The 24,985-nt window shown below is 39.9% G+C and overlaps 1 protein-coding gene across 3 annotated transcripts in view; it reads right to left on the bottom strand.

The window, feature by feature from the left end:
* APOO (apolipoprotein O) overlaps positions 1-24,985 on the bottom strand; it is a 59,575-nt gene that overhangs the window by 28,730 nt on the left and 5,860 nt on the right. For all 3 annotated transcript variants that reach the window (XM_040633451.1, XM_040633438.1, XM_040633446.1), the window contains exons 2-3: positions 3,924-4,031; positions 2,473-2,592 (exon numbers count right to left, since the gene is read on the bottom strand). In XM_040633451.1, coding sequence (XP_040489385.1) covers positions 2,473-2,592; positions 3,924-4,031 — 228 coding nt within the window. The remainder of the gene's footprint in view (positions 1-2,472; positions 2,593-3,923; positions 4,032-24,985) is intronic.

Raw genomic sequence — 24,985 nt, 5'->3', positions numbered from 1 at the left:
TTTCAACAACCCAGCCTTTTTATTCTTCCATTTAATTCAAAGAGAATGGACAAAAATCAATCCCCTTGATAATTAAACCAGCAATCCTCTCCCTGTGAGATTAAATCTGTCTTTCATGTTAAGTCTATTTCCTCACACATCATGATTTTAGAGTCTGTATCTGAAAACTGTCCTTCTGAAGCAAGAATGACCAACTTGAACGGGACAAAGGAGTAGATATCCAAGTTTTGAGAGACACTTACCCTAATCCTGGAGCAAATGAAGTATTAACATTCTCTTAACAACAACAACAACAATAAAATGGCTTTGTACATGAATATCATATAACCTAAAGAAAACAGTGGACTAGCTAGAAGGTACCCCACCTTCAAGAAGTCTACAATAGGGGCGCCTGGGTGGCTCAGTTGGTTAAGCATCTGCCTTCAGCTCAGGTCATGATCCCGGGATCCTGGGATCAAGTCCTGTGTGGGGAAATCCCTGCTCAGTGGGGAGCCTCTGCCCCCCCAACTCATGCGTACTCTCTCTCTCTCTCAAATAAATACATAAAATCTTAAAAAAAAATAAGTCTAAAATAAAGTTAGAAGAAGAGACACATGGGCATCAGAAGGTACCAGAACCAGCTGCCACTTGGAAATAAAGGATTTGTTTTGTTTAATTTGGTCCAAGTCAGAACAAGTTATCCTAATACTGCTAAATGCCCTTAAACAATAAACATTGAATTTAGGGAAAGACATAAAAAACATTTAAAAATTGAATACTGCTTCATTAAAATTCATTATTGGTATTTTATGCCCATAAAAAGAAAGAAAAACTACAGATAAATGTCTAGAGTGATGACCTATTTCTTTTGCTAGCATAATCTTCTCACTATAAAGAAAAATTAAATTAGTTCTTAAAGAAAGGGGATAGAAATTATTGGCCTGAAAAAGGAGTCAGTAATTAGAAATATTTCTATTGAAGAAGACATCATCCTATAGAAAAATAAAGCCACTGTAATCACAAAATGGCTTTTTTATTTAGAAGTAGTACAAATAAACATGTTGACAATTATTCTCTCGTTTGCAAAAGCATTTTGCTGCACTGAGCATCATGCACAGATGAAAAAGTAAAAAACAAAAAGCAATCTTAGGTTGAAAGGTTAAGAGACAAAGTACTTTTATAACCAAAAAAAAAAAAAGAGCACAAAATAACCACAGTTAATGCTTACATGACAGAAAAATATTTGTACAAATTTGCCAACCTTATCTTAACCAGCAGATGGTTTAAAAATCTTCTAGAACAAGACAATAAGTCTAAGTTTTTTTAAAAACATTTTTATTTATTTATTTGACAGAGAGACACAGCAAGAGAGGGAACATAAGCAGGGGGAGTGGGAGAGGGAGAAGCAGGCTTCCTGCTCCCCTGATGCGGGGCTCGATCCCAGGACCTTGGGATCATGACCTGAGCCAAAGGCAGACACTCAATGACTGAGCTACCCAGGTGCCCCTAAAGTCTAAGTTTTTTACAACACATTAAGTAAAAGTCTTTAGGTATTTATAACTCAATAATATGGTTATGATACTTAAGTATACTGGCCTAAATACATTGTTGACAGAGTCTAAGCTTACCCATTTCTTCTAAACTGCTGAAAAGAGGTCCAGCACTGGCACAGAGAGTGGAAATGAAAATTTTAAGACAAGTTCTGGATGAAAATTCAGTCTGTAAATCTCAAGCAAAGTATAGCTAGACCATGTCACACACATCTACATACTCTGTACTAATCTGCCATCAATTTTTGAAATCCAGATCAAGTATGGCAAATACTTCATGTATCAAAGCGCACAGAAGCATTCTGTAGACTGTAAACTTCCATTTCAGATGTTAAAAATTGCAGAAATGCTTCCATGAACACGACAGGTGCCTAATCTAAAACCTGAGCAGTGACAGGAGCCCATCTGTATACATAGCTCTTTGGTCACTGGGACAAATAGTTCAGTACTCAAATACGTAATCACACACCTTTTTAGTTATCCATCCTCCTATTACAGCATTCAAAATGTTCTGTAACCATTCCTGTTACAATGGTTCTGATGTGTATACTTTCTGGGGGGAGAAAAACTCTCCAATTTTGACATAAATGCTTACATTATAACCTTTTCCTTCTACTAGAGTTCCAGCCCCCTATCCTCCCCTGGGAGACAATGATGTCTTCATAGGTATGACCAACAAGATAGTTACTAGTCCATTCTCTAGTCAAGGTGCCACAGGCTGCCTGGTAGGAGGACCATTCCCCCTGCAGCTATTGCAACAGCCGCCATCAGGAAGCTAGGGCTCTCTGCTCCCCTCAGAGATGGCACTGATGAACACCGTAAGTCAGGCCCTCTGAAGTTGGAGCCCTCTATCGTGCCTTTTTCTGAAAACATGCAGCCAATATAGACTTTTCTCTATGACTCTAAACAGAAATGTGTCACTCCACTTTCAGCACAGCTGTACCTGACACCAACTTGTATACGGCTCGCAATAACGTCGGAGATGTGAAATGCTTTCTTCGAGTGGGGTCCTTGTCTCTTCCACATATTTAGATTGACCCTCAGGAACAGAGTAGAGTGAAAGCTGCATACATTAAAAAAACAAAACAAAACAAAAAAAGCATATATAGTCATGAGATAATGTAAACAATCATCAAATTTGTAAGCATCATTATTTCTAATAATTCATGAACTGCTATGACTCTAAGGGTTTCATGCACCCTGAACCTTACTTCAGAGGATCTTTGCACCTGATTCATCAATAAGAACAAGGCCAAGAACACAGGACTATGAAGTGTCCTACCCTCCGGGATCCCACTCCAGTGGCAGCAGACAAAGCAGCCTCCCCCTTTATACATTTTATATCCTGGCATTTGGTATTTCACCTAATACACAGCTTGGAAAAAGGAATCTATTACTCTAAAGTGGGGAGGGGATGTTAAAAAAAATTGAATTCAAATGATCAGTCTAGTGCTAATCCAAGCAGGATAGCAAGTTTGTTCTCCACCCAGAAGAGAAACTGTTCATAGTCACTACTGGCTGCCTTTTTCACCCTCAAAAAAATGCCACAGACCCAAGGTCTGAGAAGAGTATAAAGGGCAAAAAGATAAACTAATTAGCTTTTTGAAAACACCACTCAAGTAACCTGGTTCATGACTGAAGGCAGATCTTTACATCATTTTACTCTAAGTCAATAGAAAGCAAATATCAAAAAAAATCGGTGGGAAGTATAGACAAAAAAGAATATAAACAATGGAGAGAAGATTTCTTGTTTTGTTTATTTAGTATTTACTAAGCATCTACTTATGAGACCCTAATCTGGCCAAGAGGAATGAACCCAGGTCTTCAATTTCTTAGGGAAAAATGCAAATGTTTTCTTGGCTTGAAAGCAGTCTTAGAGGGGCGCCTGGGTGGCTCAGTTGGTTAAGCGACTGCCTTCAGCTCAGGTCATTATCCCAGGGTCCTGGGATTGAGCCCCACATCGGGCTCCCTGCTCTGCGGGGGAGCCTGCTTCTTCCTCTCCCTCTGCCTGCCACTCCCCCTGCCTGTGCTCTCTGTCTCTCTCTGTTAAATAAATAAAATCTTTAAAAAAAAAAAAAAGAAAGAAAGAAAGAAAGAAAGAAAAGAAAGCAGTCTTGGATGAGGCAGATCACTTAGAGGTGATGAGCAGATTCCCCACAAAAAAAATCTAGGAAATACTCCTTAATTTGCCCTTAGCTATCATTAATTAAAGTTTATTTGTTCAAAAAGCTACACTTTAGTAGCTTCCCACGAAGAAAAACTATAAGGAAATATATTTCCTCCTTCTAAGTGTCTTCTAAACTGTCCTACAATTTGACTGACATACAATTTGAATCCTTCGTATAGTAACTAAAGCAGACGTTCAAAATATATCACAACATGACGGCATGTTACCTCATTAACCTTCACAGAAGCTTTGTGAGGTGAGTCCTTTTTAGGTGATGCATAGACTTTGAAGGTGAGCAGACTCAGGCTGGCCGGCCCCACAGACCTCTGAATTACCTGAAACACAGAAGCAATCTTAAGCCTTCTGTCAATGCAATAAACTGAATGTGCATAACGTGAGCACGTTTATAACGTCAGCAACTTCTGCCCTGGAAGGCGTATTGCACTTTATGAGAAACAGATGTATTCCTGAAGTTTCATCGAAGTCAGAAACTAAAAAACTTATACTCACGGACTTAAAATTTCAGGTCACCTTCACCTTAATTTCCAAGACAGTAGTCCCTAAGTTTTTCTACTCAGCCTGTCAAGTAAAATAAAAGATACATACCAGACACATATGTGCACTTTTAAAAATAACAGAAATGCTATGAAATGATTTTAAAATTATAAAAGAGTCTTGATCTCTCCCACACACATACACATACCCCCCACCAACAACAGTGGAAGAGGTTTCTAATGATTTCAACTAGTGATTCACTAAACAGAGTAAAGATTATTTCTGTAATTCTAAAAACCAAACTTTCACAAGCTTTCTCTTTCCATTCCCATTCAGAGCTGGTCTCCCCCCGTCTAAGTTCTCCAACTCAGTATCTTTTCGTGTCTTGCCCTCCCTCACTGGGTCACTCACACCCAGGGCTGCAAGGCAAAGCCAGTGTCTCCCAGATATGCAGGCCCAGCCCAGAGCTCTTTCCTGAGCTCCCAACGCACTTATCCAATTACTCCTGGACATTTCTACTTTTCTACAAGCAATGTGCAAAATCAACTCATCAAGATCTTGTCTGGGCCTCCAAGTCCACACTTGGCCTGATGGGTGGGTGGGTGCTATGGCATCAAGTCAGAAGGCTTTATTTTCAGTAATACTCCCCGACCTTTACACAGCACTTGACCATGCAGCATCTTTACCACAGACCTGCCCCTTCTTCCTCTACTTCCTCTCAGGCATGGTGCCACCACCCAACCAGACAACCTGGTCAGAAACTCTGAGGTCATATTCACCACCACCACCACCACTGTCCTATCGGTCAGTAAATCCTGTTAATTCTAACTGTTCAATAATCTCGATTCACTCTCTCCACTTTATCTCTTCCTGTACAATCTTTCTTTAGGCCCTCATTTCTTTTTTGGATTGTTTCCAGCAACATTCTAATGGCTCACCTGGCCCTCTGATGACTCGAACCACCACACCGCAAAAGAATGATCTTTCTAAACTGCAAACTGATTATCTTCTACCCTTATGTGAGATCCTCCATTATTATCTAGGACTTTTACGCAGGCCAAAGAACATCCATTATGATGCGACCCCGGCCACCTTCTTTCACCTCATCTCTGCCACTCTGCCTTCTCCCACAGCACACAAATTCCCTAGATATCTCCCGTGCTGTTGCTCAGCTTCCTGGGTTGACACATGCTGCTTGCTCTGCCTGGAATGTCCTATACTTGCTTTGTCTTTCTGTACAACTGCCTAAGAGCAGGGAGATATACTGCATTTTTCTTTTCTTTTCCTACTTATCCATTTATTTATGTCTACCAAGTTCTCCCTACCAGATTGGAAGACCTTTCACAATGCTGCCATGTCTTACTCTGTCTCCCTACTGCCCCTGCCTATGCCTAGCACAAAAGAAATGTTCAGTAACTGTTTACTGCCTGCATGAATGGATGGAAGAGAGGTGGAAAATAAATGAGTGGCTGACGTGTTCTAACTCTGTAGGCAAGCTTTAGCATCATGGAAATCATACTACTGAGATATGCAATGCCTGTAATGTGAAAGACTAGGCTATTCCATAATACTAACAAAACATATAATGCTAAATAGAACATAACAAAATGTCTGTTGAAATGTACCCCTGGAGTTACACACAAAAAGGGAAATTCCTACTTCAGAAGCAAATAAAGAACTGGAAGCTATTTTAAGGAGTGGTTATGACTTTAACTGGTTTAAAAATAATTAACATAACCTGAAGCAGTAAGTGTTCATCTTGAAAGGACTTAATTTCAAGGCAATATTGCTACAAATTTCTTTTGTTTCCGGGGTAAAGGTTAACCAGCTACTGCTGACAGTCAGTGTGGTCCCTCCTGGTACTCCAGGAGAGGGGCCTATTAGGCTGCTGGTATCTGGAGGTGCCAATTCAGTGCCCTCTGCCCCCTGGGTCTATCCACAACCTACTGACAACACTGCTTTGAACTGGGGACTTTCCACTGAGCCAGCTAGCCCTTCTCTGGACTTTGATCCCCCCTTCCTTATCGGCAAGAGCTAGTGCCTCACCCTTTCCCACTCCCCATCCAGCCCTGCAGCCCCCAACCATTTGGGGTTCATACTGCCCTCTACCTTCATCATTCTTTTTAAAAAGATTTTATTTATTTGAGAGAGAGCGAGCGGTAGAGAGAGAGAGAGAGAGAGCACAAGCAGGCAGAGGGAGAGGTAGAAACAGATTCGCTGCTGAGCAGGGAGCCCGATGCAGGGCTCCATTCCAGGACCCCGGGATCATGACCTGAGCCGAAAGCAGAGGCTTACCTGACTGAGCCACACAGGCACCCCTACCTTCATCCTTCTTTGATATAATGCCTTATGCTGACCTTTTAAATTCTCAATTCCTGCTTTCAATCCTTAATCCTATCTTCTCACATATTTCCTTTTTCATCTCTTAGCCTTCTGTTTTTTAATTCAGATTTTTACTTTTTCTGTTCCTTAGTGATTATTTTCACTTCCTTTCATCTTTTCTTTTCCATCTCAACTTCCTCACTTTTTAAATGTAACATTTTATTGGACTCTTGATTACTTTCCCTTTATTTTTCCCTTTCATCCACTTTTCTAATTTTAATGTTAAGTAAAGCCTGGTCCTTTATTGCCCAAGTTGTTTTCTTCCTCTTCTCCTGTCAGTCTTCCGCCCCCTCCAAAGCTACCCCCACTCCCATTCCACAGCAAGAACTGTGGCCACAAGGGTGGGAACACCCAAGAAAGGTCCCTCCTGCGGCTGCCCTTTCAGCTTTCCGAATGCTCTCAACTATATATAAAGAAAAAATGACCCTCACCCCAGAAGACTTGGGAGATCTACAGATTAACACTCCCTAGGGCCACAGCTCTCTCCACAGAGAGCACATAATTTACTCCAGGGTTTCTCAATCTCAGCAATATTAACACTTTGGCCTGGATCATTCTTTGATGTGAGGGCTGTCCTGTGCACTAGATGCTTCTTGACATCCCTGGCTTCTACCCACCGGATGCCAGTAGCACCCCTCCCAGTCATGACTCAACACCATGTCTCCAGACACTGCCAAAGACTCTTGGGGAGGCATCTCCCCCACCTCACCCTGCACCGAGAACCACGGATTTGCCTAAATAAATATTATTTTCTGACATCTCTCATCATCCAGACTTCAAGAAAATCGGTATGTTTTAAAATCCTGGGCCTCAGATCTAATACACAGTGACAGAAATTAAAATAGTCATGCCTGGGGGGGTGAAGCGTTGGGAGGCGATGGACTTCCTGAGAAGGGGCACCAGGGAACTTTCTGGGATGGTAGAAATGATCCATACCTCGAATGGGGGTATGGCTTACAGAAGTTGTATATACATTTGTTAAAACTCTAATTGTAATATCTGTACAACTTAACATCTGTGCATCTCATTGTTATGTAAACTGTATCTCAAAAAAATCCATGCACACCTAAACTGCATCAAGTTCATGCTAAAATATGAATGGGAACTGGAGGCCAAAGGTGATCCCTAAGGAATCTGACTGTGGTAAGGAACCAGGTGCTATCGACCCGGTAACAGGTTCACAGGCAGACAAGCCCGACGCTGATGCGCTGCCCAACATCTCGGGTGGTTCACTTTTCTTTTTGGCATCAAATGGGGCTCCTCTTGGTAAGAGATTACCCCATCCTGCCTCAGCCAGACCAGATGTTATCACAAATGGGGATTCTAGAGGCTGGGCCCCTGCCAGGTGTTTATTGTAACTTGTGAGAGCTCATATTGAATATTCAGGCCAACCCATTTGATACCAGAATTTAAGAAGAGAAACGCTATTCAAATGGGCAGAGATCACCCCACGAAAGTGTAGGAGCAAAGTAGGAGTCAAAGAAGAACCTTCTTCAATCTTCTCTGTCCTCAAGGAAGGAAAAAATCCACTAATTTGGAAGTTAGATGTCTTGAAGAAAGATTTAACCAACTTCCACGGTCTGGATCACTAAATCACTCAAGCTCTGGCTTTATCACCTTTTCTCCAATGGACACTTCTGTTGGGTTGCCTTGCGTGAGACTAGAACACAGAGGCATTCTCTCTCTCCATGAGGGGTCTTGACCCATTATGGTACAACCAGACTGCAAATACCTCCTGGGAAGTGAGATCTCCCCTGCACCTTTCCTGATGAGAGGCTGGAACCTCTAGGCTGTGCATACCCCTGGCCTGAGCACTCACTGTCCCAAGTGACAGTCCTTGAGAATCTTTATTAGTGAGGTTCACTCTCTACCCAGGACAGAGGGCTTGGCTCAGAAAATGGGTACATACGCACCTTCCAAGACCTGAATAGGCATGCTCTAGTTCAGATTTGGTAGGTTCGGCTCAATAGACCAAAGTCAAGCCCACTCTGTTAAGAACTGCATCTTCAATGAGAGCTAAGCTATAGCTAGAGAATAACTAGATTCAACAGCTTCATGGCTTTAGATCCAGCCTACCCTCTGGAATGTATCCTTCTGCTTCTAGATGCCTCTCCTGGAACTCAGACAGTCGGGGGGGTCTCAAAGTAAGAAGCCCAATGTGGTGACTTGTAAGAGACCATCAGTCACAGAGAAAACTAAAAGCTGACTCAGACAAAGGTGAGTTGGTGACGCCGAGCCTTGCAAACCTCAGGGGGAGTGCCAGCGAGTTCCCTGGCTCATGTGCCTAACCCTTCTTTCTGATTCTATTTCCTGATTCTATTCCCCAGCGAGGTATCTTAAACTCTCCCTTATTAAGGTATATTCTCCAACTTAAACATTTGGATTCTTTGTCTTTCAACATTTGTTTTTACATAGCCCACAGAGGGTTTCATCATCAATGTAAACTGAGCACCAGGATTGGCAGGTGGTTGGATGAGGTCCTAAGAAGAAATGTCGTGAATGATGTAGGCCACCACCGTCTTAAAGGATTTCTGCTTCTTACTCTCTCCAATGAAGGTCATCAAGGACTGATGAGAGCAAAACAGATCTGGCTAGGGAAGCAGGGTTACACATGATATAACATTAGAAGAGGTCGACTACAATTTTATTCCAAACCAAACTTATTGTATACCTACTCCATGTCAGGCACAGTGCTAAATATGCCACAACACTTAGCAAGACATGGTCCCTGCCCTTATAGAGTTTCCAGGAAGCTGATGAGTTTACTCAAAAAGACTCAGGTCAAAATTTAAAAAATAAATTAAAAAAAAAAACTTGGGCCTGAGATTGAGTTTAGCCTCAGCTCCAGCAGCAAAGGAGATTCTTGGACACACCCAAGATATGAACCTGTGAGGTCATAAACACTCAGCTCATAATGGGCACCCAGAAGGCTAAACTGTCCTTGTTTTGCAAATAAACACTGGCCCAGACTCTGTAGCTTCAGGATCACTTTCTGACTGTGTCCCAGTAAAACCGCCTTGAAGACAAAAATCTCAAGCTAAATAAGCCAGAATCACTCAAGGAAGCTCATGAATGGTAGGGCTCAGACCCTGACAACTTTTTTTAAACTTTATGGAGAATCCAGTATATAGTCTCTCCCATCTGTAAGAAGGGTGACCCTTTATTCTTAAATATCTATTATCTTACTAGACCTTTCATTTAAAATATAAACCAGTTTCCTTTTGAATAAAATGTAAGCCTCACTTTACAAGCCTGCTACAGAACAGGTTTCAGAATCACCTGAGGAGGTGTTTTTTGTTTGTTTTTGTTTTGTTTTGTTTTTTTTGGGGAGCAGAGATTCCAACGCATTCCCCCACGGTGTCTGATTCAGTAAACCTTCGGGGGGGGCAAGAATCTATTCCCACAATCAGCCAAATTTAGAAAACCAGTATTCCACAAGCAGATGCTTGGGGAACAGTTATTCAACTTAGGTTTGTATAAACACTCAAATGTACATACTTTTAAAAACATTTGAAAGCGTGAAATGAAAATTGCCCTAAACATAAAAATAAACAGTGAATGGCCACCCACTAGAGAAGTTATGGGGTTTATTTACATTCAAGAAAATCTTTCCCATCATAAACACAACACAACCAATACCCTCCACCCCTAATTCTCATTCTACCACCCATCCTTCTATCTTCCTTCACTGACAAACTTACTTTAAAAATAGACTATGGTTAGGAGGGAGAATAGTGGATATCCTTGGGGCACCTGGCTGGCTCAGAAGGAAGAGCATGTGACTCTTGATCTTGGGGTTGTAAGTTCGAGCCCTATGCTGGGTGTAGAGATTACTTAAATATTTTTTTTAAAAAAGTGGAGGAGAGTCCAAGATGGTGGAGGAGTAGGACACCTTAATTCGCCTGGTGGAATTCAGCTAGATAGCTAACAAACCATTCTGAACACCTGCGAACTCAACTGGAGATCTAAGAAAAGAATAGCTGCAACTCTATGAACAGAAAAGTGACCACTTTCTGCAAGGAAGGAAGTGCGGAGAAGAGAATCTGAGGTGATACACGGGAAGACAGACCGCAGTGTGGGGGGGAGTCGCCGTCACCCAGCTACCGGCAAGTGACAGAACAGCGGAGCACAAAATCGGAACTTTTAGAAGTCTGCTCCGGTGAGGGACATCGCTCTGGTGGCTAAGCTGGGGTGGGGGGGCTCGCTGGGATAGTGTGGTCTCAGGACCCTTGGGGTCACAGAAAGACTGAGGGTGCCTGCGTGTGGCAGAGCTCCCAGGGGGGTAAGCCACAGGAATCTCCTGGGTTTGGAGATTCCAAACAGGGCCGTGTACCAGAGATAGAAATGTGAATTCACAGGCTGGGCAAGCACAGAGTGCGGACAGAGACCAGGGAGACAGGAGTAACTGACTGCTTTTCTCTGAGGGCGCACTGAGGAGTAGAGCCCCGAGCTCTTAGCTCCTCTGGGGCAGGAGATTAGGAGGCCACCGTTTTCATTCTCATCCTCTAAAGCTCCGCTGAAAACCTTCAGGGAACAAAAGCTACTGAGAGCAAACCAGAGCAGATTACTAGCCTGGCCCCCTGGCAAGGGTGGTGCAATTCTGCCCGGGGCAAAGACACTTGAGCTTCAAAAGCAAGAGGCCCCCCCCCAGAAGCTCAGTAAGAACAACCCTCCAACACCAAGTTTACCAATCAATGAGAACTGCAAAACTCCAGCGCTAGGGGAATACAGCACATAGCACTCATGGCTTTTTTCCCCATGATTCTTTAGTCTTTCCACTTAAATTTTTAAAATTTTCTTTATTTACTTTTTAAAAAATTTTTCTTCTTTCCTTTTTCAACCAACGTCTTATCTTACCAATTCCTTTTTTAAAATCTTTTTAATTTTCATTTTTACAGTCATATTCTATCCCTTCATTGTATTTAACCTTATTTGTGTGTGTGTATGTATACATATATATATGAGCATATATATGTATATGTATATAAGTTTTTGTTTCTTTAAAATTTTGGGCCGCAATTTCTTTTAACAGACCAAAATACACCCAAAATCTGTGTATGGCTCTGTTCTATTCACCCACCTGATCATATTCTTTTTTCCCCCTAGTTTCGGGTCTCTTCTGATTTGTTTAGTGTATATTTCTCTGAGGTCGTTGTTTCCCTTTTAGTATTTTGTTCCCTCATTCATCTATTCTTCTCTGGACAGAAAGACAAGATGGAAAAACTCACCTCAAAAAAGAGAACAAGAGGCAGTACTGACTGCCAGGGACCTAATCCATATGGACGTAAGTAAGATGTCGGAACTAGAGTTCAGAATAACGATTATAAAGATACTAGCTGGGCTTGAAAAAAGCACAGAAGACACTAGAGAATCCCCTTCAGGAGAAATAAAAGAACTAAAATCTAACCAAGTCAAAATCAAAAAGGCTATTAATGAGATGTAATAAAAAATGGAGGCTCTAACTGCTAGGATAAATGAGGCAGAAGACAGAATTAGTGATACAGAAGACCAAATGATGGAGAGTAAAGAAGCTGAGAAAAAGAGGGATAAACAACTACTGGATCACAAGGGGAGAGTTCAAGACATAAGTGGTACCATGAAGCGAAACAATATTAGAATAATTGGGATCCCAGAATAAGAAAAAGAGAGAGAGGCAGAAGGTATATGGGAGCAAATTATAGTGGAGAACTTCCCTAATTTGGGGAAGGAAACAGACATCAAAATCTAGGAGGCACAGAGAACCACCCCTCAAAATCAATAAGAATAGGTCAATACCCCAACATCTAACAGTAAAATTTACAAATCTCAGAGACAAAGAGAAAATCCTGAAAGCAGCTCTGGACAAGAGGTCTGTAACCTACAAGGGTAGAAACATTAGATTGACAGCAGACCTATCTACAGAGACCTGGCAGGCCAGAAAGGATTGGCACGATATAGTCAGGGTACTAAATGAGAAAAATATGTAGCCAAGAATACTTTATCTAGCTAGGCTGTCATTGAAAATAGAAGGAGTGATAAAAAGCTTCCAGAACAAACAGAAACTAAAAGAATTTGTGATCACCAAACCAGCCCTACAAGAAATATTAAAAGGGGTCCTCTAAGCAAAGAGAGAGCCCAAAAGTAACATACACCAGAAAGGAACAAAGACAATATACAGTAACAGTCACCTTACAGGCAATACAATGGCACTAAATTAATATCTTTCAATAGTTACCCTGAATGTAAATGGGCTAAATGCCCCAATCAAAAGACACGGGGTATCAGACTGGATAAAAAAAGCAAGACCCATAGAAAACCTGAACAGACCCATAACCAGCAAGGAAACTGAAGCAGTAATCAAAAATCTCCCAACAAACAAGAGCCCAGGGCCAGATGGCTTCCCAGGGGAATTCTACTAAACATTTAAGAAGAATTAATACCTATTCTTCTGAAACTGTTCCAAAAAACAGAAATGGAAGGAAAACTTGCAAACTCTTTTGATGACGCCAGCATTACCTTGATCCCAAAACCAGACAAAGACCCCACCAAAAAGGAGAATTACAGACCAATATCCTTGATGAACATGGATGTAAAAATTCTTACCAAAATACTAGCTAATAGGATCCAACAGTACATTAAAAGGATTATGCACCATGACCAAGTGGGATTTATTCCTGGGCTGCACGGTTGGTTCAACATCTGCAAGTCAATCATTATGATACACTACATTAATAAAAGAAAGGACAAGAACCATATGACCCTCTCAACAGATGCAGAAAAAGCATTTGACAAAGTACAGCATTCTTTCTTGATTAAAACTTTTCACAGTGTAGGGATTTAATATCATAAATGCCATCTATGAAAAACCCACAGCGAATATCATTCTCAATGGGGAAAACCTTAGAGCTTTTCCCCTAAGGTCAGTAACACAGCAAAGATGTCCATTATCACCACTGCTGTTCAACATAGTACTAGAAGTCCTAGCCTCAGCAATCAGACAACAAAAAGAAAGAAAAGGCATCCGAATCGGCAAAGAAGTCAAACTCTCAGTCTTTGCAGATGATATGATACTTTATGTGGAAAATCCAAAAGACCTACCCCAAAATTGCTAGAACTCATACAGGAATTCAGTAAAGCGGAAGGATATAAAATCAATGCACAGAAATCAGTTGCATTTCTATACACCAACAACAAGGCAGAATTAAGAGAAATTAAGGAGTCAATCCCATTTACAATTGTACTCAAAACCATAAGATACCTAGGAATAAATCTAACCAAAGAGGCAAAGGTTCTGTACTCAGAAAACTACAGAAAACTCAAGAAAGAAATTGAGGAAGACATAAAGAAATGGAAAAACTTTCCATGCTCATGGATTGGAAGAACAACTATTAAGGAGGGCACATGTTGTAATGAGCACTGGGTGTTATACACAAATAATGAATCGTGGAACACTATATCAAAAACTAATGATGCACTGTATGGTGACTAACATAACATAATTTTTAAAAAAAAGAACAAATATTGTTAAAATGTCTATGCTATCTAGAGCAATCTACACATTCAATACAATCCCTATCAAAATACCATCAACTTTTTCCCAGAACTAGAACAAATAATCCTAAAATTGGTATGGAACTAGAAAAGACCCCGAATGACCAAAGGAATGTTGAAAAAAGAAAACCAAAGCTGGTGACATCACAATTCCGGGCTTCAAGCTCTATTACAAAGCTGTAATCATCAAGACAGTATGGTACTGGCACAAAAACACACATAGATCAATGGAACATAATACAGAACTCAGAAATGGGCCCTCAACTCTATGGCCAACTAATCTTTGACAAAGTAGGAAAGAATATCCAATGGAAAAAAGACAGTCTCTTCAACAAATGGTGATGGGAAAATTGGGCAGTGACATGCGGAAGAACAAAACCGGACCGCTTTCTTACACCATACACACAAATAAATTCAAAATGGATGAAAGATCTAAATGTGAAACAGGAATCCATCAAAATCCTTGAGAACACAGGCGGCAACCTCTTCGACCTCTCGGCCGCAGCAACTTCTTGCTAGACATGTCTCCAAAGGCAAGGGAAACAAAGAGGAAAATGAACTCCTGGGACTTCATCAAGCTAAAAGGCTTTTGCAGAGCCAAGGAAACAGTCAACAAAATCAAAAGACAACCGAAAGAAAAGGAGAAGATATTTGCAAATGATATATCAAATAAAGAGCTAGTATCCAAAATCTATAAAGAACTTATCAAACTCAACACCCAAAAAACAAATAATCCAATCAAGAAATGGGCAGAAGACATGAACAGACATTTCTCCAAAGAAGACATACAAATGGCCAATAGACACGTGAAAAAATGCTCGACATCACTAGGCATCAGGGAAGTAACAAATCAAAACCACAATGAGACACTGCCTCACACCAGTCAGAATGGCTAAAATTAACAAGACAGGAAATGACAGGTGTTGGCAAGGATGTGGAGAAAAAAGAACACTCATGCACTGTTGGTGGGAATGTAGTTGGTGCAGCCACTCTGGAAAGCAGTATGGAGGTTCCTCAAAAAGTTGAAAATAGAGCTACCCTATGACCCAGCAATTGCACTCTTGGGTATTTACCCCAAAGACACAAATGTAGTGACCTGAAGGGGCACCTACACCCCAGTGTTTATAGCAGCAATGTCCACAACAGCCAAACTGTGGGAAGAGTCTGGATGTCCATCAACAGATGAACGGATAAAGATGTGGTATATAAATATACAATGGAATATTACCCAGCCATCAAAAAATGAAATCCTGCCATTTGCAATGATGTGGATGCAACTAGAGGGTATTATGCTAAGTGAAATAAGTCAATCAGAGAAAGACAATTATCATATGACCTCACTGATATGCAGAATTTGAGAAACAAGGCAGAGGATCATAGGGGAAGAGCAGAAAAAATGAAACAAGATGAAACCAGAGAGGGAGACAAACCATAAGAGACTCTTAATCCCACGAAACAAACTGAGGGTTGCTGGAAGGGAAGGGGGTAGGAGGATGGGGTGGCTGGGTGATGGACACTTGGGAGGGTATGTGTTGTGGTGAGTGCTGTGTGTTGTGTAAGACTGATGACTCATAGACCTGTACCCCTGAAACAAATAATACATTACATGTTAATTAAAAAAAAGATAGGGGCGCCTGGGTGGCACAGCGGTTAAGCGTCTGCCTTCAGCTCAGGGCGTGATCCCGGCGTTATGGGATCAAGCCCCACGTCAGGCTCCTCTGCTATGAGCCTGCTTCTTCCTCTCCCACTCCCCCTGCTTGTGTTCCCTCTCTTGCTGGCTGTCTCTATCTCTGTCTAATAAATAAATAAAATCTTTAAAAAAATAAAAAATAAAAATAAATAAAATAAAATAAAAAAAAGATAAAGGGAACTAAGAGGTACAAACTTCCAGTTGCCTATAAAATAAGTCATCGAGATGAAAAATACAGCGTAAGCAATATTGCCTATAATACTGTATAATGTTGTATGGTGATAGTTGGTGACTACACTTACTATAGTGAGCAATGAATAATGTATAGAATTGTTGAATCAATATGTTACACACCTGAAACTAATAAAACATTGTATGTCAACTATACTTCAATAATAATAAAACTTCAGGTCAAGAAATAAAAATAAAAAAGAATAGTGGATACCCTTCACAAGCTGGGCAGTGACCAGGACCATAAGGGGTTCTAGAGTACTAGATATGCTAGTATGGTCAGTTTGTAAAAATTCGCTAGTGATCTGTGTACTTTTCTGTATGTGAGATTTCAACACAAAGTTAGAAAAATAGACTCTTGGGGCGCCTGGGTGGCTCAGTGGGTTAAGTATCTGCCTTCAGCTCAGGTCGTGTTCCCAGGGTCCTGGGACTGAGCCCATGTGGGGCTCCTTGCTCAGGGGGGAACCTGCTTCTCCCTCTCCCTCTGCCGCTCACCCTGCTTGTGCTCTCTTGCTCTCTAATAAATACATTTTTAAAAAAAGAAAAATAGACTCTTATTTGCTTTCTCTACTTCATTCCCTCCTCCCTTCACTATTCAACGTACCTAAAATCATTCTTTCCAAGGCCACCAATGGCCTCCCAGGTACTAAACACCAATGGTCATCTGTCATCCTGGCTGCACCCCGAAACTCGTGACCCCTCCACTATCTTCATTCTCTCTCTTGCTTCAGTTGCCAAGATTCTACTCTAGCTCCATTGTACATGCTTTGTAGGGCACTCTTTCCCTCTCCTTTTGGGCCTTATCTTCCTCTGCCCATTTCTTGAAAGTTGGTGAGTCAGAGTAGTCCTTAACCCTCTCCCCTTCTTACTCTGGAGCAACTTCATTTGAATCTAAGTCTTTGACTTCCACCCTATGCTACTGATGCCCAAATCAGTATTCCCAAACCCAGCCTCTCCCTAAGCCTCAGGCTTGCACTTGGAACTCCCAATGGACTTCTTCACTAAGCGTTTCAATTGCTACCTCATAATGAATTTCCTTTCTCCAAAACCCTGTTTCTCTCCATTTCCCTACCTTACTTAATGGCCCTACAAGCCACACAAAGGACAACATCAAAGCAACTCTTTAATGAAACAATGAAAATAGACTTCAAAGACAGTCAGATGTGGTTGCTGCCTCCATCATCTAAAAAAGTGGACAAATAATTACCCCGCTTGTGATGAGTGCACTAACCGACAAAGGACCGGAGTAACACAGAAAAGAATAATGCACCACAACTGGAAATCCTGGGAAAGAACTGCAGGGAGAAGGCAGAATCATCAAAAGTTTATGCATTTCTTTCTTTTGGCAGCCAACCAACAGACTAATGTTAAGACTTAGTGTCACTAGGACCAGCCTCTGTGAAGAGCAGTAACAAAAGAAACTGAGGTTTGGAACGTGAGCAATACTTTTGAAACACCACAATCTTTTCAGCTATACCCATGAGTGGGTACAGTCTCTAAACACAGCAAATACAGAGCCATAAACCATGGCTGAAGCTTTAATAATCTCAAAGCATTCTCAATCAAGAAGTTCCCTTTTAATATCAAGGTCAGATGGGTTTTGATGATAACATACTCAAAATTATTTGGTATCAAAAACTGCATAAATAAACCTAATGCCTTAATTATTGCATTTTAGCTACTCTATAACTTAGCGGTCATATAATCTGTACATTAAAATGTGCAGCTGTTTCCAAAGTTATTACACAAAACCGTTTTTATATCTGTCACTGCGGAAAACAAGTGCATGTGGGGACATTTTTACAGTAAATGTCATTTAAAATTAGATATTCTCCTATTTATAGGAAATGAGGCATAATTATATATTTTTCCTCCAAATGTTACACTGGTTCTTTGATCTTTAGTCAACCTTTTCTGCAATAATTTCCATCTGAAAGCATTTTTCATTAAAAACAAAATGTTTTTAATCTGATTCTTTTCAGTTGTTTAAGAGATAAAAATCTCAAACGGATTGTTTAAAAAAAGGTCTGGAGTACCTGGGTGGCTCATTCAGTGAAATGTCTACCTTTGGCTAAGGTCATGATCCCGGGGTCCTGGCATCAAGCCCCACATCGGGCTCCCTGCTCATCAAGGAACCTGCTTCTCCTCCTCCCCTGCCCCTCCCCCCACCCCACTCACCCTCTCTCTTTCTCAAATAAATAAAATCTTAAAATAAAATTAAAAAGGTCTATGAAAACTGACAATACTTTTAAGGATATTCTTGTTCCAAAAAAAAAAAAGAAAAACATAAAATGAAAAAATAAACTGTGTGAAAGAATTTAGGGTAAAACAAAATGATGAAAACAATCAATGATTTTGCCCAAATCAGGCTACACTGTTGTCCTTAGTAATGTGTTGTACACTGAATTAAAAATAAAGAGAAACTAAATGAGTCCATATTCGTGAAATATCAAAAAAATATGGCTTCCTGCCATAATGAGCGTTCAGTATCTACATTTTATAGAGCAATCCTTTCTCATCTGGAGTGCCACACACCAACTGGTAATCAAGGCTTTCTTTCTCTGAGAAGGGAGTTAGAGGGATACAGACAATGGGAACCTAAAAATTATCTTCACTGTACTGTTTTGACTTTTTAAAAGAACAGTTATTCAGTATTACTTATATACTATTTTTTAAAAATAGGTATAATCTCACCTCATATGCCTTAGGATGGCCACTATAAAAAACCAGAAAATAGCAAGTGTTAGCAAGGACACAAGAGACAGTGGATCCCTTGTGCACTGCTGGTGGGATTGTGAAATGGTGCAACATCCAGGGAAAACAGTGTGGAAGTTCCTCAAAAAATTAAACATAGAATTACCATATGATCCAACAATTCCATGTCTGGGTATATAACCCAAGAAACTGAAAACAGGGTCTTGAGGATACACTCAAATTCACAGCAGCATTATTCACAATAGCCAAAAGGTGAAAGCAACCTGGCTGTCAAGGGCATTATGCTAAACAAAATAAACCAGTCACAAAAGACAAGTACTGTATGAGTTCATTTACATGAGGCATCTAAAGTAGTCAAATTTCATAGAAACAGAGAGTGAAATGGTGGTTACCAGGGGCTGGAGAAGGAAGAAATGGGGAAAAGTTTAATGGATAGAGAGTTTCAATTTCCCAAGATAAAAAAGCTGTGGAGATTATTGTGCATCAATGTGAATATATTTAGCACTACTGAACTGTACACTTAAAAATGGCTAAGATGGTAACTTTTTTGTTATGTGTGGGGTTGTGTTCTTTTACTGCAATACAAAAAAATGAAACTAAAAAAATGGTTAAGATGGTAAAAAAAAAAAAAATGCAGCCAGAGAGAAATATAAACAGTACACCTCCTCAAAAAAAGTTTTTTCTCTTCAAAGTAGTAACCTTGATAGATCAAATACGGAGTCAGAATTTACTGCAACTACTTATATAACAAATTAATAAAGGGAATTTACTTTTAATATGTGATCATATGGCTTCCATTTCTAAATGCTTTCGGATCAAATTTTAAGCCTGTAAGAAAAGCAGTCTCAGTACATTTGAAATATAAGTGAGAAAAGCAGATTAGAAAATGGCATTGTTTAAAGGGTAGGGGGTTGTAAGGTTTCTGAAAATATGAAACTGAGGGTATGTGTAAGTGTGCCCACAAACAAGTCTGAAAAGATGTTAACCATGGTTGTCTATAAAGGTGGGGCAATTAAGGGTGATTCTTTAGTATCTTCTGTATTTTCTAAAGTTTTTGCAACATACATTGATTCATTTTGTAATATGCAAAGAACAAAAGTGGCTGGCTCCTGAGTATATTTTAAAGAAATCTGCTGAAGTATGAAGGTAACTCCAAATGAAGAGGGGTAAAAATATTTTGATCTGTGAAGATATTTTTTGCATAAATCTACTGATCAGTGACACCATGTCTTGGAAGAAATGTGTTGACAAGATAATTAAATCTATCCTCTCAAAACGACCGTTTGGATGGGCATTCGTCTGGATGTATAAATTTGGGAGCACTCACACTTTCATAACAACGGAAACCACAATCCTCTCAGTCTGTTTCCTAGTAAATGGATTATGAAGTCAGTATTTTAAGAGTTCAGACTTTAAACCAAAAATAGAAAAATGGTCTTCCAACTATGACAAATACAGAACTACTTTTTAAGAGTCTATTTATGAGAGAGAGCGAGCGAGCACCGGAGAGCTCGAGCAGGGGGAGGGACAAAGGGCGGGGCAGAGGCAGAGGGCGAGAAAGCAGCAGACTCCCCGCTGAGTAGGGAGCCAGATGCAGGGCTAGATCCCAGGATCCCAGGATCATGACCAAAGCGGAAGGCAGACGCTTAACCTAATGAGCCACCCAGGTGCCCCAATACAGAACTATTTTGTGGGAAACTCAATTCTGTAATTCTGCAGTAGAGTAACTGATATCTCCCAGGTCTTCCTTATCTACCATAAACAAACTGTGATCTAAAGAGATAAGGGGGGAAATGAGGCTATCTTCACGTTTAACACTATCTCTGGCTTACATAAAGCCAACTTCTATTTTATCTTTGGAGGGCAGAATTCACCACAAAATTAGGTCAGCAAAGAAACTGTCTTTCACTTGTAACTGTTTCATAGTCTACTCTTAAAAAATAGCTATCGGTTTTTGTTAAATTCACAGAAAAAAAAAAGTAATGAACTTGTCTGATAAACAGGAAGGAAACCTCAAGGCCAACGAGTGAGATTACTGTTCCTTCAGGCACATTTTGAGTCAGCTGGTTGGGCTGTACTGGCGTCACTGACTTAGAACACACATGACACATAATCTACCATGTTTCAAATTTATCTTGAACTTCCTCATTCAGACAGAAATTTACCACTGTTTACCTAAACTCGTATGTATATATTTCTCTCTCTTTCTCTCTCTCTTTCGGAATGGCACCCCAATATTCATTCAATCTTTTCTGAGTTCAGGGAATACAAAGGGGAAAAAAATCAGAGGGGAACAATTTACTTCAAGAATTGTCTTTTAAACACTTCCATTTTTTCAAGTAACTAAAAAAATCTACATTTTCTAAGAGGAAGAGCTATTTTGCCAAAGCAAAGTCTATCGAAACCCAGGTTTCATTTCCTAATAAACCACTGTGTTACAAAGAACACCAAACTCACTGATGACAACTGCCTTCAACCTCACATCAGTTATTCACAGCTTTTTCTTAAGGAAAAAAAAATGGTAACATTTTTTTTAGGGAAAAAAGTGGCTGTGTAAGGCTCAATTCAGTTGATGACAATCCGGATTCATAATGAAAATCTCTGCAAAAATACGGAACAAAAACAAGAAAAGTCAATATTTGGACTATACACAGCAACTTCTAACAGTGCTCCCAAATGATTTGACTCCACAAACACGCTCAGGATCAATATTTACCAAGTGAGGTAAGCAACCAACAGAGGATTCAGGAAACTTGTTGGAGTCCTCGTATCACTTGGTGCTTACTTACTCATTTGCCAGTTTAACCCATGTCATAACACAACACATGAATCAACACCTCTAATGGGAGAGGAGATTCATTTCAGCAAGCATAAAGAAAAACAATCTGTTATTTCACAAGGACTGACGTCTGTGGGATGGAGGAGAAAAGAAAAAGAAACCTTTACTATTTTCATATATCCTATTTAAAAAGACCAGTCAAACCTCAAGCTGTATTACAAAGCTATAATCACCAAGAGAGTATGGTACTGGCACAGAAACAGAGACATAGATCAATGGAACAGACCAGAGAACCCAGAAATGGACCCTCAACTCTATGGTCAACTAATCTTTGACAAAGCAGGAACGAATATCCAATGGAAAAAAGACGGTCTCTTCAACAAATGGTGCTGGGAAATTTGGACAGCCACATGTGGAATGAAACTGGACCACTTTCTTACACCATACACAAAAATAAACTCAAAATGGATGAAAAACCTAAACGTCAGACAGGAATCCACCAAAATCCTAGAGGGGAACACAGGCAGCAACCTCTCTGACCTAGGCCGCAGCAACTTCTTTGTAGACACATCTCTGGAGGCAAGGGAAACGAAAGCAAAAATGAACTACTGGGACTTCATCAGGATAAAAAGCTTTTGCACAGCAAAGGATACAATCAACAAAACCAAAAAACAACCAACAGAACGGGAGAAGATATTTGCAAATGTCTGATCACATAAAGAGCTAGTATCCAAAATCTATAAAGAACTTACCAAACTCAACACCCAAAAAATCCAGTCAAGAAACTGGCAGATGATACAAACAGACATTTCTCCAAAGAAGACATACAAATGGCCAACAGACATGTGAAAAAATGCTCGACATCACTCGGCATCAGGGAAATACAAATCAAAACCACAATAAGATACTACCTCGCACCCGTCAGAATGGCTACAATGAACAACTAGGAAATGAGAGATGTTGGCAAGGATGTGGAGAAAGGGGAACCCTCTTGCACTGTTGGTGGGAAGGCAAACTGGTGCAGCCACTCTGGAAAACTGTACAGAGGTTCCTCAAAAAGTTGAAAATAGAACTTATGACCCAGCAATTGCACTACTAGATATTTATCCAAAGCATACAAACATAGTGATTCAAAGGGGCATATGCACCCCAATGTTTATAGCAGCAATGTCCCCCGTAGCCAAACTATGGAAAGAGCCCAGATGTCGTCCATTAACAGATGAATGGATAAAGACAATGTGGTATATATATACACAATGGAATATTACTCAGCCATCAGAAAGAATGAAATCTTGCCATTTGCAAGGATGGATGGAACTAGAGAGTATTATGCTAAGTGAAATAAGTCAGAGAAAGATAAATACCATATGATTCCACTCATATGTGGAATTTAAGAAACAAAAAAGATGAACAAAAGTGAAGGGAAGAAAAATAAAATAAGATGAAAACAGAGAGGGAGGCAAACCATAAAAGACTTAACTCTAGGGAACAAACGGAGGGTTGCTGGAGGGAAGGTGGACAGAGGGATAGGGTACCTGGGTGATGGGCACGAAGGAGGGCACTTGACGGAATGAGTACTAGGTGTTACACGCAACTGATGAATCCCTAAATTCTACCCCTTAAACTAATAATACAGTATATGTTAACTAAATTGAGTTTAAATAAAAAATTTAAAAATTTAAAAAAATTAACAAAAATAAAAAGACTGGTCAAATGAATGAATAGATAGTTCTAAAAAAAAGAAACCACTGGATATCGCTCCCAACCAGACCTATTAACACACGCTTGTGAATCTATCTCTAGCTCCCACGAAGGGCTCCTCATCCTCACCCAACCAAACAAAGACATGCTTAAGTTGGAGCCAGTGTAAGCTTTGAATAAAGCACACTGAGTTGCTTCAAAGAATCAGAAAGAAGTAGGAAGACAAAGGGTAACTGTATTTAAAGTGCCTTTAAAACAATATTCATTCAAAATACAACTGTACTATCTATAATGCTATTATCATAAAAATACAGCTTAATATTCAAAGTTATAGGCTCTCAGCATATTGAAAACTCTCCAACCCTTGCTCTAAATTCTTGCTTCTACCACTTTTAGTATACAACAGTTTTAAAACCCACCTCATTAAGAAATTGGCACTGTTCAAAGTTTTCTAAAAGAACTGGCATGAGACCATGCAGAAATTAGGGAAAACTCAAAGTGAAAAACAAGTAACTTCTAAATTCTAAGATTTATCTTCAGACTGAGATTTTTTTCCCCTGAAAATATCTACATGAACTTTCATGTTGTATGCACTAATCATAAAATTTCACTTAAGCATTCCTGGGGAAAATCAACTCTTTTTAAACTTTCATTTCAAAAATCTTTTGACACTTTCCTATCATATAAATAAGTCAACTGTCGAGTTTGGGAAACAGATACGTTTCTTTGCTATAGAGATGTCTTATGCATCTAATTACTTGCAGTAATTTTAAATGTACCATACAAACAATTATCAAAGTTCATTTTTTAGCCTCTAAAAACTTCCAGTCCAGCCTAGAAAAGACAGAAGTGTCGAGCACACATACATATAGATCCTCTAATCATGAAAGTCTACAAATACACGTAGGCCTCACAGGGTAATGAATTCATTTATCATAAATATCTAGTCGATTCCGTTTGTCTCTGCTCCCCATTCTTTTAAGGTACAATTCAGCTACATCTTCTATCTCCTCTTCCAGTGTTAGCTGGAAGGCCAATAGCACTTTAGGCGGAACAGTGTTACGGTGTCCTGAGAAGAATTCACTTCTCATATAGAAGTGAATTTATCCAAGTTTCATCTATTTGTGACAGTCCTCAGTGCTACCTGAAACTCTAGCTCACTTCGGGAGACAGATACGATGCAGAAGGATAGACAATAGCTTACATTCATACAGCGCTTCAGAGTTTACGGTTCTTCCCACGTTATCGCATTTGAACCTCCCAACAATCCTGTGCCAAATGGAGGGCCATATTACTGGGCCCCCAGTACCTTGATAAGGAGACTCCGAGAAATTAAGAAACCTCATTAAAGTTGCTCAGCCAGAAACCAAAAACACTATCAACTGAACCTGAGCTTGTGCTTTCTGACATCATCCAGTGGGGCTGGGCAGTTTTTCTTCTTTGTGATCCACCACCCAACATCTTTGAAGGGTAAAAAAGGGAAAAAATCCAATTAATCTTGCACATAAATATGTATTTATGTGAGTAAATATGTATGCATATATACATATATGATAAATATATACACATAGTAAATATATGTGTGTATGTATAAGTATACATATTCACTATAATTTCTCAAGAAGTTCTTTGGAGATGCTTAAATTGTAGGGGAGAAATCTTTATTATCTTTGCCATTTAAAATAACATTCAAGTAAAATAAAGTTACAGCACTTCTTTTGCAATTTACTGGTGATTTTCCTTTTCCATTTAGCAGTGTTATTCTC

Source organism: Ursus maritimus (genome assembly GCF_017311325.1).
Source record: "Ursus maritimus isolate PB19 chromosome X unlocalized genomic scaffold, ASM1731132v1 scaffold_X1, whole genome shotgun sequence".
In the NCBI taxonomy this organism is placed as follows: domain Eukaryota; kingdom Metazoa; phylum Chordata; class Mammalia; order Carnivora; family Ursidae; genus Ursus; species Ursus maritimus.
The sequence above is the reverse complement of the archived record's forward strand: the minus strand, read 5'-3'. Positions and strand labels throughout refer to the sequence as shown.